The sequence below is a fragment of the Poecilia reticulata genome, chromosome 17 (assembly GCF_904066995.2).
Source record: "Poecilia reticulata chromosome 17, P_reticulata-male-v2, whole genome shotgun sequence".
Lineage (NCBI taxonomy): Eukaryota > Metazoa > Chordata > Actinopteri > Cyprinodontiformes > Poeciliidae > Poecilia > Poecilia reticulata.
In genome coordinates this window covers 12546532-12564261 of record NC_088846.1, presented here as the reverse complement: position 1 = coordinate 12564261, position 17730 = coordinate 12546532, and the positions used below count along the sequence as shown (strand labels likewise).

The 17730-nt window shown below is 41.0% G+C and overlaps 2 protein-coding genes across 3 annotated transcripts; both read right to left on the bottom strand.

Moving 5' to 3' along the window:
* Positions 1-424: 424 nt before the first annotated feature.
* Positions 425-10222, bottom strand: LOC103479279 (semaphorin-4E-like). 2 transcript variants are annotated; one of them, XM_008433633.3, is made up of 16 exons: positions 10122-10222; positions 9924-10033; positions 6984-7295; positions 6703-6848; positions 5577-5639; positions 5399-5497; positions 5185-5284; positions 4973-5098; positions 4167-4312; positions 3848-4026; positions 3604-3760; positions 3192-3414; positions 2960-3072; positions 2708-2865; positions 1973-2022; positions 425-1861 (listed from the first exon to the last, which is right to left on the bottom strand). In XM_008433633.3, exons 3-16 carry the CDS (start codon positions 7093-7095, stop codon positions 1254-1256), a joined length of 2280 nt encoding a protein of 759 aa, XP_008431855.2. In that variant the 5' UTR covers positions 7096-7295; positions 9924-10033; positions 10122-10222; the 3' UTR covers positions 425-1253. The 2 variants fall into 2 exon arrangements, with proteins under 2 accessions (XP_008431855.2, XP_008431856.2); XM_008433634.2 differs by lacking the exons at positions 9924-10033; positions 10122-10222 and adding an exon at positions 9737-9811.
* A 1250-nt stretch (positions 10223-11472) lies between these two features.
* stap2a (signal transducing adaptor family member 2a) lies at positions 11473-17728 on the bottom strand. The gene is made up of 11 exons (XM_008433629.3): positions 17400-17728; positions 15817-15888; positions 15613-15732; positions 15455-15511; positions 15217-15368; positions 15002-15133; positions 14842-14911; positions 13134-13236; positions 12915-13010; positions 12701-12829; positions 11473-12613 (listed from the first exon to the last, which is right to left on the bottom strand). Exons 1-11 carry the CDS (start codon positions 17505-17507, stop codon positions 12558-12560), a joined length of 1095 nt encoding a protein of 364 aa, XP_008431851.2. The 5' UTR covers positions 17508-17728; the 3' UTR covers positions 11473-12557.
* Positions 17729-17730: the final 2 nt, after the last annotated feature.

The window sequence follows — 17730 nt, the reverse complement described above, 5'->3', positions numbered from 1 at the left end:
CTATAATTACGCAACTGAGTCGGCGAAAGAAGTGGCGTTCTTCATTGTCAAGACTTGAGCCGTCATGAACAGAAAACTGATTTACAACATCAGCTGACTCCATCTGCTCTTCACATTCTTCACAAAGCCAGTCTTGCCAACATCAAGAAATAAAACTTGTTCAGATTCAGAAAAAAGGGTCAAGATAAGTTTTTTTTTTTTTAAGTTTAAAAATAAAAAACTTTATTTCAAAATAAACTCTTTTCAAGCTGGCAACCGGAGAACAAAAGTGGCTCAATTCCATTTACAGTAGAAAACCCTGAAAAAAAATTCAGGATAATTGAGAAATAAGAACATTTTAAAATACAAAAAATTACCACAAAGCATCAAACTTGTGCCAAAAGCGTTAAAATTAGTTTGAACAACTGAAAGGGTTTCAAAAAGGGTTTGAACTTATTGTAAAAGCCTCCTGAATTTAGATCTACTGTCAGCTGAACAAGTATATATATATATTTTTTTAGTGCTACTGCTTACAAACACATGAACAACAACAACTAAAGTTGTGGGATGCCCACATCCATCCATCAATCCAAACCGGTGCTCACAGTAAGATTGATTACACAGTAGCATGTAGCAGCTATTTGCCCTCTGGTACAAATAGTTGTGCTATGAATTATTTGCAGATTTTACAAGGCCCGGAGCGGGAGCAGAAACGCTTTTATCAACTTTTATAGCAAGATTCATGTACTTGTGTATTGTTTTCAAAGTATAAAAAGAAAACTTCAGCAGGGTAACTGGTTTTAGTCAGTAAGACTGATAGACTAAAACCTATTCTATACTAACAACCTAAAATAAACAATAAAAAAAAAAGACAGGAAGCCACCAAAAAACCTAAAATGGGCAGCATCAGGAAGTAAAACCTGAATGTTTGGCTCCACGGACCTTCACCGGCAAAGATGTTTGCCCAACAAAAAGAAGAAGAAAAAAAAAAGATAAACGCTATTTTTTAAATGAAAAAAAAAAAGAGTTTAGAAAATGGAATTGTATGTTACACTAGGTGTGGATACTTCTGGCTCTTTTCCACCTTTATTTAAACAGTGAAGCTAATAAAAAAGAAAAGCTTGAAGAAACGTGCCATCTTTGACCTCATCATAATAAAAAAGAAAAAAAATTAGTCCTTTAACACTCAGTTATTCAAGGTGACAATTAAAAAAAAAATATATATATATAAACTACATTTTCTTAGTTTTTTTTTTGTAGTAAAACAGCCATTTTCAAATAGTTGACTCGTCAACAGGAAGGTGCATAGATAAAAAGTGTACTCCTGGTGGGTTTGTCCCATCTGACTGACATGGCGCATTGGTGTGATTGTTCGGCGTTTCAGCTGCCAAAGGCACACTGGCATCCCTGGCCTCCACGTCACGTGTCTGCTGCAGTTCTTCTTTCTTTTTAGTGCGATCACAAGGCAGGTTAATGTAGCGCTTGACAACTTTCCAGGTCAATAAGAGAACGAGGCAAACAACAAGGAGGACGACTGCAACTATCAGTCCAGAGCGAGACTGACTGCCGCTGTGAGCCTGAGTGACGCCCCCATCAGTGTTTTCGAGGCTTCTGCTGACCTCGTAATTGACTACAACGGTCTCGTACTCGCCAGCTGTGGATTTCTCCACAGACAAGCAGCTGTAATTACCGGAGTTATTATTATTATTATTATTATCATCATCCGAGTCGTCCAGAACGAGCAGTCCATCCTCAGGCGAATGTGGGAGAGGTGTGCCATTCCGCTTCCAGATGAGTTTTGCCAGGTTGGAAGTTGAAGGACACCTGAGCTTAAGTGTTGCTCCAGGCCTGATGTTAAGAGACAAAGTCTCAACAACAGGCCCTGAAATCAAAACAAGATCCCATAAGATTAGTTTAACAACCCACAAACCCTCAGTTCCTTTTAAAGTGAATCAGTACGCAGTGATAATGCTGCAGAAGAGCAGTAACTCACCAGCATCGGGGCAGAGACTAGCATTTCCTTTCATATCTTGGATTAGCACACTAAAAAAAAAAAGTTAAAATACTAGTTTAGTTTAAAATAAACAGTGCCTTTTAAATTATTCATACTCCCAGTGGTGGTTTTTAATATGAGCGATGGGGGCGGATGCCCAGGGCGGAATTAGAAAGGAGTGGGGCGGCCAAGAACTTATCATCTGTCAGTTCTGCAAACTTGAAGAGGTTTGCTACTATTTATGTGCATGTGTAGTGGAGTACGTTTCCCTTCCTTGTCATTAAAACTTTAAACCTTAACGTTTTTTATTTGAATTTTACAGGACCCTGAACACACGATCCCTACGGTGAAACATGGAAGTGGCAGCGTCATGCAGTGGGGATGCTTTTCTTTAGCTGGGACAGGGAATCTGGTCAGAATAAAGCTAAGTCTGGAAGACATTCTGTGAGAGACTGAGCCTGAGATGTTACACAGAGGTGATCAGGTAGAAGTTGAGACATTTCAGATGTTCACACCCGGTTGAGACACTCAGAAGCAACTACAACGAAATGTGCTTACAGTATGGAACCGGGTGAGGTTTTCAAATTAATGTTTTGCATTATCTATATCCGTTTCCTTCCACTTTACAATCCTACTAAAATACACTGAAGCCTGTGATTGTCAGATGACAAAACGTGTTAAGCTCAAGGGGTATGAATACTTTTTCAATGGATGTGTAAACTGAGCGCTGCTTACCTCTGTGAACTGGAAACAGAAACACATTTCCCCTCGTTCTTGTCCCATCCACAGTACGGATCTCTGGATAAAACACAGTCGAAACAGGTGGAGGACCTCTCACAGTTAGCTGGCGATATCTGAGCTACGCTGATGTCTGAGCCGACATAAATCTGACCCTGTGCAAAAACAAACACAAAGCAAGCAAAGTTGTGGTTGTATTGCAGACCTGAACAGTGACTTTATAATTAAACTACTGTGTCTTTACATTACCGTTTTATTGGAAAACTTGAGAATCTTGATTTTCTGAGGAGGGGTGAAAAGTTGGACTTCTTCTATGATGAACATCTCTTTGTTGTGCAAAGCCTTCAGCAGCTTGCCTTGATCTTAAATCAAAAATAAATGACAAGAAATAATGAATATAATCCTAAAAGTAAACAACATGCACTTGGGGACTAATAGGAAAACGGAAACAAATACCAGAGCTGGACGCGATCACACACACCTGTGCCTATAAACATGACGTTGTACTTTTCACGATCCAAAGCTTGCACTTGCTTCACTATGATCTGTGTGAATGCAGCTCCCTTATGCATCAGCAGTGGTATGCCCCCTATCGGCTCAATAGCCTGGTCCATGAGCGGCTTGTCTTGGATGAACTGAAGGGTCTTGTCCGGGAGGTCCAGGGTCGTTTTTATTTCCGAGTTAGTAGCCTCTTTGTTTATGCACTGGCGAAGGAGGAGAAGGCGAGGAGGGAGAGAGAGAGAGAAAAGGAGCACAACACAATCAAGGGTTCAGGAGGAACTGGTTTCCTGCTGAGTCGACTCGTAAAAAAGAAACAGAGCGACCCATTAAGATTCTGCTTTTGCTCCAAACACTTCAACAAACACACGTTCTGAATTAAAGGTAAGACTCACAGCTCCTGGCCGAGGCTTGGGGACCTCTCCGCTGAACGTCACCCACTTTATGTAAGAGGTTTCTACAGAGGCCGGGGTCTTGTACTTGCCCTCTGAAAACTGTTTACTGATGTCAGACATGCGGTACGCACACACTGCAGATATTTCGGACGTGCGTCTGGAACACATGATGAGAAATCCAAAGGTCATTGAGCGCTAAACCCCTGTCCATGAAGAACCCTTTTGTGTGTTGGTGAAAACGTACGACTGCGGGGTGAAGGTGGCGTAAAAAATGCACTCCTTCCAGTGGAGAGAGGGATCGCACCAGCGGTACGAGTCCTGGATAATGTAAGGCAACTGGGAGCCTGGGACTGGACACTCCAACCTGGCTTTAAGGAAGGACGTCCATTTCTTCTGCAACGTCCTCAGGCCTCCTTGATCTCCCTACGGGCACAAAAGCAGTCCTGTCACAAAAACGAGGCCAAACGGAAACCCGGGAAGAGAGAATTCTTTATCAAGCGGCAAAAAGGGCAGAACCGGCGCGGCTGAGGAAGCGCTGTTCGCGTTTTTGCCGTTCACATTACCTTGCACACACGGGACACGCGGGACACTCCCAGTTTGCTGTAGCAGTCGAACTCTACAGCCGTCTCGCTGAAGAAGACGTAGACCTTGTCATCGTCGTCGTCCGTCTCGCTGTCTGGCATCGATGCCATAGAAACAAAGTTGGGATCTGGAATAGCAGAAAACTAAAATGTATTTGCTGCACATGATCAAGACGGAAAGGTTCCTTTAAACTCCTCGGATCCCTTAGACACAAAAAATACAGACATGTATCAACATATTACATAGTACCATTAACTTCAACCCTCAACACACAGAACAAATATTTAACTCCTTAAATGACAGTTTTACTGGTTAAAGTCTCTTAGCGGAGTGGTAGTTCTCATGACATTGTCATGTATGTACAGAGTATCAGTATTGATCAAAAGAGCAGTGTTAAGATTCTGGTTCAGGTTTATCCGTCATAAAGGACAAATAATGAGTAAAAACTAAGACAAACAATAAAATAGTTCTAAAAAAATATAAATAGAAATCAGCCAATCAACCAACCAATCAGACGCTCATCTTTGTCCTGCATTAAAAAGGGAAACAGCTGTAGGGACGAAGGGGTGCTTGTACCAGTAACTTTTCCTACTATTGAAAATTAAGAAAAGTTACCAACTTGGCAATTGCTCTCATATTTACTTCATTAAATTTTAAAGGGCACAAGACATTTTTTGAATGAACTCCCACGTTAAAAGGCAACCAAACATACGCTGCCTGGACAGTTTCTTGTGCCTTTGCACCAAAACAATCAATAATGCTCCTCGACACTTAAGTTCCATATTACCGTAAAGCCAGGAGTTTTTTGTCTCCGTGCGTATGGGCCCGGAGTGGGGGTTGACGTATGGGCTGAGCATCAGGACCGGCTCAGAGCCAAGGAAGTTCATGGAAGTGGCTGAGTAGAGATCATTCTCTGCCAGGAAATGAGATTCGAATAAAAACACCAGTGGCATTTTCGAGTTTTCCCCAAACCTTTTGCAAGTCGGAATTTCTTCTCACTTATCATAATGGAGGCATGTCTTTGGGACGGATCAAATGGACACTTTCCTTTGCCGTCGTCTTCGGGTTCCATTAATGTCAAGTTTCCATCTATGTAAGACTGCAACAAGAAACGGACAGTGCTGAACCATGACTTTATTTCGCAAGACCCCAAAATGATCAAGATGGGAAAAAAACAACAACAACAATATTACAGCAGCTTTGAATTTCTTACCATCTTCTTACATGCTGGATCGAAAGCATTGGTTCCACACACATACATCTTCCCATCCATCATCGTATGGAGGATTCTGATATAGTTCTTGCACTCTGTCTGAAAATGTCAATTTAAATAGATTTTTTTTAAATCCAAGAAGTTATAAATGTTGCAATATGCCAGTAAAGCGACCAACCTCTGCATCCTTTCCTTTTCTTATACACGCCCCCGCTTTCTGCGGAGAAACTTTCCATTCAACCTAAAGGGGCAAAACCACACATTGTTTTATTTTTTCCTTTTAATAATTTTTTTTCCCCCAATGGTAAAAAAAAGTCTTAGCTACATCACAGAGACAAGTTTTTTTTTTTGGTTGCTCCTGGTTGTATGGAGTTGCCTGGAACTGTAAATATGTTGAACTCTAGAAGAGACCAGATAAAGATATCTGCCTTAATTGGTCATTCTTCACACAGGACCCTTAATACAGGATCCATTAAGGGTTGTTTATGTAAATTAATTAATCACCATGTTTTTTTTTTTTTTACTAGAAGTAATATAGTTATTAATTTTGGATTGGTCAGCCAGAATCCCAACTTGAATCTGATATACAGAATCTGTGGAAGGAGACTTGGAGCTCATTATCATAATACCAGTAGAAACATGCAGAAAATTTGTCAACAATTATAAGAAGGGTTTGGTTGTTTTAATACCAAAAAGAAAATTCCACTGACTATGCAGAAGGGTAAAAATATTTTTTAAAATATCATTTTAGTAAAAGACACACACAGAAAAATAAGATATTTATTTTGTATAATTTTATTATCTTTTTACATACTTTGGTCTCATTTTTGCCAAAAGGTTTAAGGGATTTAATTTTAAATATTAGCCTGACAAGCTATAAAATGCAATGATAAACTGTTGGTCTGCCACAGCTTGAAAGCAAAACACACTTTTGTGTTTGAACGGCCTAGTTGGAGGCCAGATCTAAACACAGCAGACCTGAAAGTTGACTGAGCATGAACCATTTTCCGTTGAAGAATGGATAAAAATCTTAGTCTCTAGATGTGCATAGTAGTACAATACTACTACTATACATTTATCAAGTCAGCTAATAGAAATGCATAGCACACTTTACACCAGTAAAATGCTTTGGAAAACCATGTACTATTTTCTTTCACGTTACAATCTGGTGCTCCTCTGTGCTGATCTGTTACAGACAATAAAAAAAAAAGAACTCCTGGGGCAAGTGACAACATTTGTGAAAGCATGAAACAACCTGACTCAGAGCTGTTGGTTAAGAGAATCAGTTTTGGGTTTGCGCTTACTGAAGTAATTTTCTTGGAGATGTTTCTGAGATCAAGAGCGAACACGGCCTCTCTGGCACCCACCACCAACAGGTCCAGGTCTTCTCTAAGCAGCATGATGGAGTAGTTGAACACGCCCTCCTCCCGAAACAGAAGGGCGTTGTTGCCTGGAGACAGAAGAGTCCTTAACTCGGCATTTAAACCAGCGAGTCGGTCCAAACACACGGGATTGTGAGCCCAACACGAGCTAACGACGCACACTCAAAAACCAAGGTTACGCAAGAAGAAAGAGCAGCACTCACCGTTACTGGGCACAGATCTGCGTGGGATACAGTCTAAGGGCGAGTCCTCCGCACGCATCAAGGCCACGGGCAGCAGCAGTCCGAATACACTGAGGGACAGCAGCGGATGCATGGCTTCTTTTGTTCAATCAAAGAGGAATTTCGGGGGCTTTATTGTTTTCCAAAACAGTCATTCATACAGGGATGAAGACAGCAAGGGGCATCTGTGACGTGATGAAGTCTGCAGGGCACCGGCCCCTTCACTGGCCCCGCTCAGCGGGCCGTCCATGGTGAGACGGATGAGACAGACTGAAGACACAATGCCAACTAAGGCTGAAAGAGAGAAAGTCGTATGAATATCACTATGAGTGTTTCAGACCTGAGGCAGAAGAGGTCTAAAAAGTGTCACGCAAAAGACCAAACACAGGATGTTAAAAAACAAAACAAAAAAACAAAGCAGAGTGAGCTAAAGTCAGCACAGCAGTAATTCTGTCAATGCCATAGTGATGTTAATGCAGAGCCATGAAAAGCCTTCAGCAGGGTGCTGGGATGTCAGGCTCAGCTCTTCTGCAGCGCCGAAGACCCTCTATACCGCAGAGGGTGAGAGTTGAGATTTTCAGCTCAGAGATGTTGCAAGTAGAAAGACTTTGCAAAATGCCTGCTTGTTCACACAAGAAGTATGACACATATTACATCACTGAAACACCATAACCACAAACTGTCTCATGAAATGGTTAAAAATAAAAATGAAAAAAAAATCCCCCCCAAAAGACACACACGACCCATTTCCGAACTAATTTACCTTTAATTACACTGCTCTAACTTTAGCAAATGTACGTATTCTGGAGTGTTCTGTCAGGTTGTACTACTAGGCCCCAGCTGAGGAGAAGTGCGTGTGTGTGTGGAGTGCGTGTCAGAGGTTTGTTGGCGTACGTGTTGTCGCGATGAGCCTCAGCATGTCAGAGAATGCAGACCTGAGAAGATGTTTTCACATATTCTGGACCAAAGCCAGTTTCACTTATACACACACACACACACACACACACACACACACACACACACACACACACACACACACACACACACACACACACACACACACACACACACATGGAAATGTAGAGATTTTACGCTCCTGCTGTAAGTGCAGGAGCATTTCTAAAAAGCTTTTGATAGAGTAGTGAGATGCATGGTGATGGGTGGGCGTAAACATCACCCTGCTAATTTCGGAGTTTTGCATATTTCAGGAAGTTATTTGTAGGACTTTTATAATTCACGTTGAAGACCTGAATTATAGTTGCAATTTTGAAAGATTGCAACTTAATATTTGACTCATTCAAATCCAGTTTAAGAGTTTAGTCAAATTAGCTACAATTTTACTTGCTTTAAATTGTTTGTCTTCCAGCTCACGCATGTGACTTCAGTGCGTTTACACCTCGGCTACCTGACTTCAGCATCTTACAGCAGTAAACTGCAAGCTTTATGACAGGTACTCACAGCAACGTTTAGCCAACAGATAAAAATAATCAGGTCAAAAATATTGCCGTCAGGAAAATGTCTCGGGGCAGGAAGAGCAGGTTACGGCCCAGAAACTGCAGCAGGAGTTTAAGATTTCCCACACATGAATATATTGTCACCGAAGGGGAAAAGAGTGCAATGCAGGAAAGAGCAAGTCTTAACATGTTTATTTAAGTGAGACGTTTTACAGGTTTGGTCATTTTTTATTTATGTTTTTTTTAGTACAATTATGTTTTCCGGTTTTTCAGCCAAAATTTATATTGTGGCTTTGGCTAATAACCAATATAACATACTGTATATTTTCCCAACACATTTGACAACACCGACTACACCGCTGACCACAATTCTGTGGTGCATCACTATTACTGTCATACGTCTAAACAAACGCCACATGGCCAATCCTCCCCCAAAACGCATGCAGCAACAAACTGTACATAAATATCACTTATTATTAATATTGGCTCAGTTTCACTTATTGGAGCAATAAAGATGTTAAAAATTAACTAACGTTGGCAAATGCGGATGTTAATGTTGACATATTGAACAGCATTTTGATTTTAAATTTTAATCTAAAACTGGCTTAGAAAAGGTTAAAATTACATTCATGCCAGTAAGCCACCTTGATTGGCAGGATTCTTTAGAAGCTTGCTTCCCTGCATAATGAGAGTTGTAGATTTGGCACAGAATACATAGTTAATGATCCATGAGAGAAGAAACACAAAATTTGGGATATTTACGACAGTAATACAAATAGTGGAAAATCTATTCATACGTAGGACTTTCTGAGGCCACAAACTAACATTGTTAGATGTAAAACTTTATGAGACTTTGCAAGAAACCTTTTGTTGTTATGTATAGGAGTGCAGGTAATAGGAGTAATTTGTTTATTAGTGCCATGGTACAAGAATGGAAAAAAAATAAATAGAGCATAATTAAACATAAATAAGTATATAAATAGATGTTGCAATTTACAGAAGCTCGTGGGATTTCGGACTTTTTAAAATAAATTAAAATTGTAGAGATGGTAATTGTCCCCTCTGATCCCTCTTTTAGCTGCACCACTGCTGAAGTAGTTATAAATGCAAACAGGATACATTAAAAATAAGATTTTTTTTTGTTCTAACTCTAATAAAGTTTACCAATCTTGTAATTTCCATGAAACTGATCTCCTTAGTACCATTCATCTTAAAATACCAATTGTTCCTTAAGCTGGTTAAGCTGTTAACTAAACACAGGAACTTCAAAGTTTAGCTTACCGTCAACAGACGCTGAGTCTTTTACCTGCGCACTGAAACACCCAAGATTGCGGAAGCTACAATTTAAACTAACCAGCACCTGTTCAGACACATTTACATGCCTGCTTTTGCAACAATGACGGCTTTGCAGGGGGGGAAAAAATCGTGAAACAAAATGCACACAGCCGCAGCTTACGTTTAAACATACCTTTTAAGACGTGTGAGTCCACTGAGCGGTTTTCCCTTCCCTCTGGATAAAAAAAAAAAACGCTTCTACTCTGACGCTTCCGCAACCCGTCCTTTCTGTCTCAGGCGGGTCTTTATGAACACACACGGGAGGAGAACTCAGGTGAGCGGAAGAATCTCTCTGTACCCACTTCCAGAGCTAAAAGAAAAAAACACACACCATACGAACAGTTGGTTTGTCCTCCTCTCGCTTTATTGTTGCTGCCTCTGCGTTCACACACCGCTGTTGAGGCGGCGACTGAAGGCTCTGACCTCTGGTCCAATCAAGTCCTCATTGCTGACGGTCACTACTATCAGACGCTAGAGGGCGCAGCTCATCTACGAGCAGCGTTACAGACAATGCAGCCAAAGGACTAAATGCAAGGGTTCAGTCTATTTGTGTAAGGACTAAGGTTGCTAATGGATAGTAGCTAATTTAATCATTTGCAGGAGTACGGAAAAATATAGACCTACGGCGGTCTCTGAGGGGCATTGCAAATAATCAGATAATGTTATTGAATATCTCCTTTGAACCGTGCGCCATCACACATAAGCACTCCTTAAGCAGTCCTTATTTAAAGGTTAAATTACTCCTGAACAGATTTCATAAAGCATCACGTGGTGGCATCTCTGTCCGGTAAGAGCTTCACTGTTCTAAAAGGCGTTTTTGTCATGTTTCCTTTTAAAATAAGGAACAGAAACATTTCACTTTCAGAGTTATGGCAGAAGTTCAGTCTCACTTCATAATTCCTTGTTGAAAAAATAACTATTGTGTTCAAACTGTTAATTTTAAGCCAACGTTTATCCTTGACGTTGTTGTGTAATACAAAGATCGGACAAAAATAAAGACAGTTACATATAGTCATTAAAATATTGAGGACTCACTTTCTGTATTTCAATTTAATCGCAGCTGCTTAATAGTATGTAACATTTAAAGAAATAATTAGTTTAAATTTTTTTAAAAATCCTCTACGTTATCTCAATGATGTCTGCCACTCAGTGTACCATCCAATAGAATAATGTATTTTTCATTAGCATTAGTTCCAGCATTGCATCTGGTTTCTAAATCCTATTAGAAATATGTAATATGTCCTGACTACTGAATTATGATAGAACAAAACAAATCTGGATTTGAAGGATATTTGCAAGATTTTTTTTTTTTTGAAAGACTAACCTAGCATATCCCAATCTTCTCCCAAAGTATTGTATGGACATTACTTTACAGACCACTCAAAGTGATGGTTATCCTTGTTCTTTAAGTTTTTTTTTTTACCACATTTTTTCCTTCCACCCAACTTTCCATTGAGATGCTAGGAGACAGTACTCTGAACAGCAAGCCTCTGGATTTTGGACAGCATCTTAGTTAGCAGTCTTCCTGGTGACCGTGATGCCCATTCTTTTCTTAATGCAGTGTTCTCTCTCCATCACTAAGACACTGACTAAATAAAAATAATCATTTAAAACCAGAAAAGGTCTGCGCAGACAAACATTTGATCACAAAATGACCCAAGGAAGAAATCTAACGCTCTCCATAATTATCAAAAACACACATTTTTAATAATAACCATGTATGCATAACAACCTATGTACAAACATTCAATAAATTGCTCATCATACAAAGACACTTATTAGTCAGTTGTTCACAGTTTGATACCAATCTTTAGGGATGGGAGGGGGACAAAAATGTCAAATGTGAGGGTAAAAACACTTTACATTTAAGCACCATCAAATGTAACACCTTAGAGAAATAGAGGTTAACATAATACTGTCAAACAGACTCATCAGGCACTTGTGCTTCTGCAGAGGTGGGGTGCTGATGTCGTTTCTGTCGCTTTGATTTACAGCCAGTACACCAGGAGGCAGATTGGGGCTTTTTTTGGTGAAGCAAGAGAAATCAGTTGAACTTTACAGACGTGGCTGAGAAGTGGGGAGTCAAAGGCGTCACACAACAGAACAGACACAGTAGCAGACGAATCCAGCAGGTCAGACGTGGATCACTTAGCAGCCGAGTGGAGAGCAAGAACAATCACTGTCGACAATCGGCAACGTGATGAAAGTCGTTCATCGACCTCAAAGAGATCTCGGAGCAGAAGGCAGAGAAGTTGTGCAGAGTTCAGTTTCTCTACAGTTCAGTTCGACCTGGATTATTCATCAGTCTTGTCGTAAATGGTAGGAGGACGAAAAATTCTGGGCCGAAACAGCCGGATCTTCTCTCTTTCTGCAGGTAAATCGTCGGAGATGAGACTTTCAGCTGCTCCGGTGTAGATCTCTGTAGTGCGTGGTTTGCTTGTGTTTGTATTTTTATTAGCAGAACCTTCAGCATCTCACCAGTTAGACAAATAACAACATGCTCAGCTCAGCTAGTGGTCTGGAATGTACCAGCAGGTTTATAGTTGCTGTGGCACTATGATTGGTCGTAGAGGCAGTTGGTAACACCTGGATGCATTCAGATAAAGCAAAAGGCTAGCACCATTTTATGAGACAGAGTTTTTTGTTTTATCCCCTCGAGTCCTAGGAGAAAGAAGAGGCTTTGTAGTGACTTGTCCTCCACCAAAAAGGCACCGGATGAGAACATGCTGAAGCTGCTTTGAAAAGAAGTTGGAAGATCCTCCTCATGTCAGTCCTGGCTGGTTTTTCTCTTCTCCAGTGTAAGTTTGAGCTCCTCGTTCAGTGCTGGGAACAGATTAAAAAACAAAAAAAGCAGTGAAGCCAAATAACGTCTGACTGCTGCAGGTACAGACGACAGACCATTGTGCTCACTCTGCGTAAGAGGCGAAGGGGACAAGATGAGTCGCCTCATTGGGTTGGTGGGGGAGGCCGGTACCGATGAGGTCAGGATACGACGGTCCGCAGCCGGGGACCGGGACAGAGGGCTGGTGCACCAACGGTCTGTGCAAAAAAAAGAAAAAAAAGAAGGTGAATATCACTGCAGTCTGTCTCCGTCTGCACTAGGACTTCAGTGGCCAAGACAAACCTTGTTTTGGAGGCAGAGCGGGGACCCTGGGTAAGGGGCTGGAGGGGGCAGTATGGAGGATCTTCTCTCCATTTTCGTCATTAGCAGAAACATATGCTAACAATATGAAGAAATTCGACGTGTTTAGCGTTATAGGTTACTCATGAAAGTTGAATAAAAAGCCATGAGAGGCAGAAAAAAATGGTCTTTTTTTTAGTGTATTTCTGTGTGTTTTCTCACTGATATTCTCCTCGTACGGCTCCTCCAGAAGGAACGGTTGCAGAGTGCCCGCCGTCTTCTCCACCAAGGCGTCAATGACATCATGCAGTGTTGCACAGGGAATCTGCGGCAGGGTGTAATCTTTTTCATCGTTCGCAAAACATTTTCAAAACCAATTTGGATAAAATGTATACATTTAAAATGCACTGTCTGATAGGAAAAGGTAAGGACAAAGTCACAGAATACTTCAACTTTTAACTGAAAGTGAACATTATTTACATTGTCTTTTAAATTTGAAAATTATTAAACTACTTAACGCTAAAATACTTTCTTTCAGGTTTTACTGCAAATGTTTTGCATGCTTCCACATGTATTAAAAACAGAAAAAAAAATCCATTTAATAATGAAGGTTGTGGGATGGACTATCACAAAATCTCACTAATTGAAGTTTTTTGTTGCAAATTCACAAAAATAAAAAGTGTTTAAAAGTTGTTAATACTTTTGCAGTTAACTGACTGTTACTAACTAAGCTACTAATTGTTATAGTATACAAAAACTTGCCTTTTGGAGCAAATATTTTCATTAACCAATAAAACCTTTATATTTCAGCGTGCCAATCCCAGTTTAGAAACCAATGAAATGACGCCACCACAAACACTGTAAGGTGCACCTCATTCTCAGTAAATGTCTAAAAACCATTTGTGAAAACAATAACCTAAGAATCTCTCACTTCTCCAAAGTCAGTGCATTGACGTGTTGTAAGGGCAGGGCTGACATTGTGCTGCTTCAAACTAACTAACCAACCACAGTATGAACATAAATCACTCTTGCGCTGCAACAGTGTGACATCACTGTTTCCAGTTCGGCTGCACACTGGAGAGACTGGATGATTCTCCAGATCTATAGAGCACATAGTACTCCAAACACTGCAATGGGCAAGCTATAGGAGGTCTGTCAAGCAGCTGACTGCAAGCTCTGCTGGAGCATATAGCCTAGCTAAAAAAACAGCTAACATCAATTTGTCATTTGTGTTTAGTGACGCGCCGAGAAAACAACCAGTTACCAAAATCAGAGAATTTACATTTGAATGATCCTGATACTTTGCTGTTTGGAAACCAAAAGACAAAATCTTTTTTTTTTTTTGTCAGTGAACACACCAGGTAAATCACCGTGTTCTTTGGCGTGGAAGATTTTACAGTTGGAGGAGCATCAAGTTGATCTTTTCAGTGAGGCATGATTGAGAAAGCACAGAAGGTGTAAGAGAATCCTACAAAGCAAACAACTATTGTACTAAAATAAAAAATAAAAAAGAGGAGGAAGATTTAGAAAAATCTGAAATTGTCCACAAGATCTGATCAGTTTATTTTCATGATCAGAACTGGAATGGATCAACGACTTCAACCATCAGATGGATAAAAGGCTAGATAAAGTCAATAAGTGAAGCGTTTTTCAATAGGTTTAGGCTTCGGCTCTGTCTGAACATACTCTCTTTCTGATAATGACATAAATCTGTCCATCAACACTGTAAACTTTTTTTTACTCAAGATTATCCTACCAGAAGAATCTCACTGCAGCCCACAGCTAAAGTCAAGGCAGTTCAGGCAGGTTAGGTAAATGTATTAAATGAATGCTCTGACTGCTACTTTCAGTGACATGTCCTGTCATTTATACTGGTCAGCAGATATTCAACATTTTCAGTAGTCCATGCTGACAACTGAATCACACTTACAGGATTTTCCACATCAATAACATAACCACCTTGGTCTCTCTGAGTGACTCTGTAATGTCTGAACACTGACCTGGATGATAAAAAGGAGAGACAAAGGTAGAAGTTGCATCACTGATTCATTTATGCTACTTAGCTCTCCACATGTTGAGTGTTGCTTTACCCATTGAGGTCCTGGCGGGTCGTGACGGCCAGCGAGCATCCGTCTCGACCTGGACGGAGGAGCATGTTGCCACAGTCCGGGTGTCTCTCCAAAAGTACTTCAGCTTCTGTGCGTGACACTGGACGAAAACACCTGCGGATTAAAAACAATATACATTAGTAATGAAGTTTTTTTGTTTTTTTGTTTTTTAAATGTGATAGGGAAGCAGAACTCACGGAGGGATCTCGCCCACTAAGGGAACAGAGAGGGGCGAAGGAGGAGCTCGTCCGGGATTGCGGGTTCTCCGTCTGGTCCGCTCTTTTTCTACCACTTCCTTCAGCATTTGGAACTGGCCCGGTAGTAACGCGAGACTGGACGGGACATTCAACTGCAATCCAAACGATCAAAGAATATTTGCGTTGCGGCACTAAGTAAAAAGATTCTGGTAAAGAAATGCAGGAGGCTGATATTCACATCTATAACGGAGTAGAGGAAACCTTTCCACAGCTCCCGGGCCTCCAAGTTTGGTGCCTAAGGGAGACGATAGGACATTTGAATACTTATGAAGATGTTTCAAATGATAAAAAAAACAAACAATGCAAATAACTTTATGAGTTTGTTGAGAGGCATACGGTGAATTTGGTCTCCCCGTCTTTCATGCGGAGGATGAGTCTCGCCGCTTCCAGGTTTCTGTCTCGGCTGCTGTCATCTTTGAGGGACACAAACCCGCTGAGGTCCAGCTTCTCCACATACTGGTCCACACAGAAAACTTTTAGTGTCAGCACAATGTGACGCATTAAAGACATAGAGAGAAAGGTAGACAGGGTGAAACTTACATGAGCATCCTTAGCGTTATTGAAGAAATACAAAGAGTTCCCACAAAGACAAGTCCAAAGTCTTCTGGAAGCCTGTGATATGCAGACATGAGGGGGGAAAAAAGCATAGATGAGCTGTTGTTGCAGTAGAAGAGATGTTTTTCATGCAAAGTGCCGGCTACATTTATTCACATCTCTGAAAAATATGTCAAAAACCTTAAAAGAAATGCATTTTTTTTTACACCAATAACATATCTTGCACAAAAAAACTTTAGAAATTTCACTTTTTTTTTTTAGTTGATCAGAGAGTCTATGAACTTTCACTGAGGAATCCATAACTTTCTCTTATCCTGTGGTATAAGCAGGAAGTAACACACAGCTCAATTTCTTTTTGCCACTGTAGACAGAACGAGGACCGTATTTATCTGGCAACCATATACCAGATATATATATTTTTAAATCAAGTAAAATATCCATAGCCAACTTTTTTTAAAATATATTTAAACCAATTGTATTATAAACCAATATATTCTGATAATAATCCAGAATATATAGGCAAATCAAAAATGTTAAAAGACACAAAATATTCTTCCTATATGCATGCTATTGAGAAACTGTGTGCTGAACTAAAGACGAGAGAATACACGATTTAAAGTGGATTTGTCAAAGATTCCTCTCTGTGTATTAAGACCTTAATTTTATATAACTGATTTAAGTCCTATTGGCAAAAGGTGCTTCTACAAAGCATTGGCAACACTCGCTGAATAAATGTACCAGCATTAAAGTTAGTTTTTTTTATATACTGGAATAAAATAGAAAACTAAAAGCTTTTTATACACCTTTACCCTAAATGCCAATAAATGTAGCCAGTTGTGCAATGGATATTCCCCTGCTGCCCCTTTCTCATCCCCATTTCCTGTCCCAAGAGAAAGATAGTTAAATGAGTCTCAGCTGCTGCCAATACGGGTCTTTGGATCCCTGTAATATCCTGCACCTGAGCCAGTGTCACATTACGAGCCTGTATTGGATTAAAACGAGCCTAATCAGTGATGGGTGGGCATGAAGGAGAGGGGTGTCTTTGTCACCTCACCTATCAAATAAGACAAAAGGCAGAAGAAATATTTGAGAATTTCTGCATGCAACTTTTACTTAAAAATGCAGCTCAGAGAATTACAAGACTTTAAGTGTCACTGGAGTCTGTGTGATGTGGAATAAATAAATTGGCAGGCATTCGTTTGCAACATCTAGAGCATATAATGTAACGTTGGTGACAGCCAAGAAATGCACGGTTCCCCAGATAAGACACGCAGCGTCTTGACATCAGTACGGATTCCTCGATTCCCATGATCGCCGAGTGATTAGTTGCCGACCCGCTGTCACAATCCCATCAGTTTCGTGGAAAACGAAATGCCCACGCAACCAGCGCTCAGATCGCCTCGCCCATTCCAGCACAACAAGGAAGTTGACAGCTATCGGGGAATGGTGGATCCGCCGGGTATGGGAGGCGGCGGCGCGCCCGTACATCCCACACCGACCGCCAGCGCGCTCTGATCCCCGGCAGCCTGCTGCATGCCCCCGGGCGGGGTGTGGTGGACTGGACCTACCTTTTCCTTCGGTCCTCGCTTCTCCAGGTAGCCCTCGAAGTAGCAGGGTGGGAGCTGGGAACGGGGCCCCCCCGAGCCGCAGCGCTGCCTGACGGGTGCAGCCGCCATGAGTGTCTCAGGCTGGGCAATGATTGAGGACAAAGGGACTTTGAGTAATTCGGGGACCGACACGCCTTCCCCGATGAGATAGTGTTCTGGCAACAGCCTAACAGCTGGGTGATACGGGCTGCTGTCTCTGCGGGGGTCATGGATAGGGGTGGGGTTGACCACATGGGAAAAAAAAAAAAAGAAGCAAAAACATTGTGGGATGATATCCACTTCAATAATAAAT

Excerpts from the sequence above, each read along its gene's own strand:
- LOC103479279 (XM_008433633.3), bottom strand. The coding sequence starts at position 7,095 with ATGCATCCGCTGCTGTCCCTCAGTGTATTCGGACTGCTGCTGCCCGTG. Across the intron at positions 5,285-5,398 it reads ATCCAGCATGTAAGAAGATG|TCTTACATAGATGGAAACTT; the intron begins GTAAGAAATTCA and ends TTCTTGTTGCAG. Across the intron at positions 3,415-3,603 it reads CCAAGCCTCGGCCAGGAGCT|TGCATAAACAAAGAGGCTAC; the intron begins GTGAGTCTTACC and ends CTCCTTCGCCAG.
- stap2a (XM_008433629.3), bottom strand. The coding sequence starts at position 17,507 with ATGGCGGCTGCACCCGTCAGGCAGCGCTGCGGCTCGGGGGGGCCCCGT. Across the intron at positions 15,733-15,816 it reads ATAACGCTAAGGATGCTCAT|TATGTGGAGAAGCTGGACCT; the intron begins GTAAGTTTCACC and ends TGTGTGGACCAG. Across the intron at positions 15,369-15,454 it reads TCCTCTACTCCGTTATAGAT|TTGAATGTCCCGTCCAGTCT; the intron begins GTGAATATCAGC and ends TTTGGATTGCAG.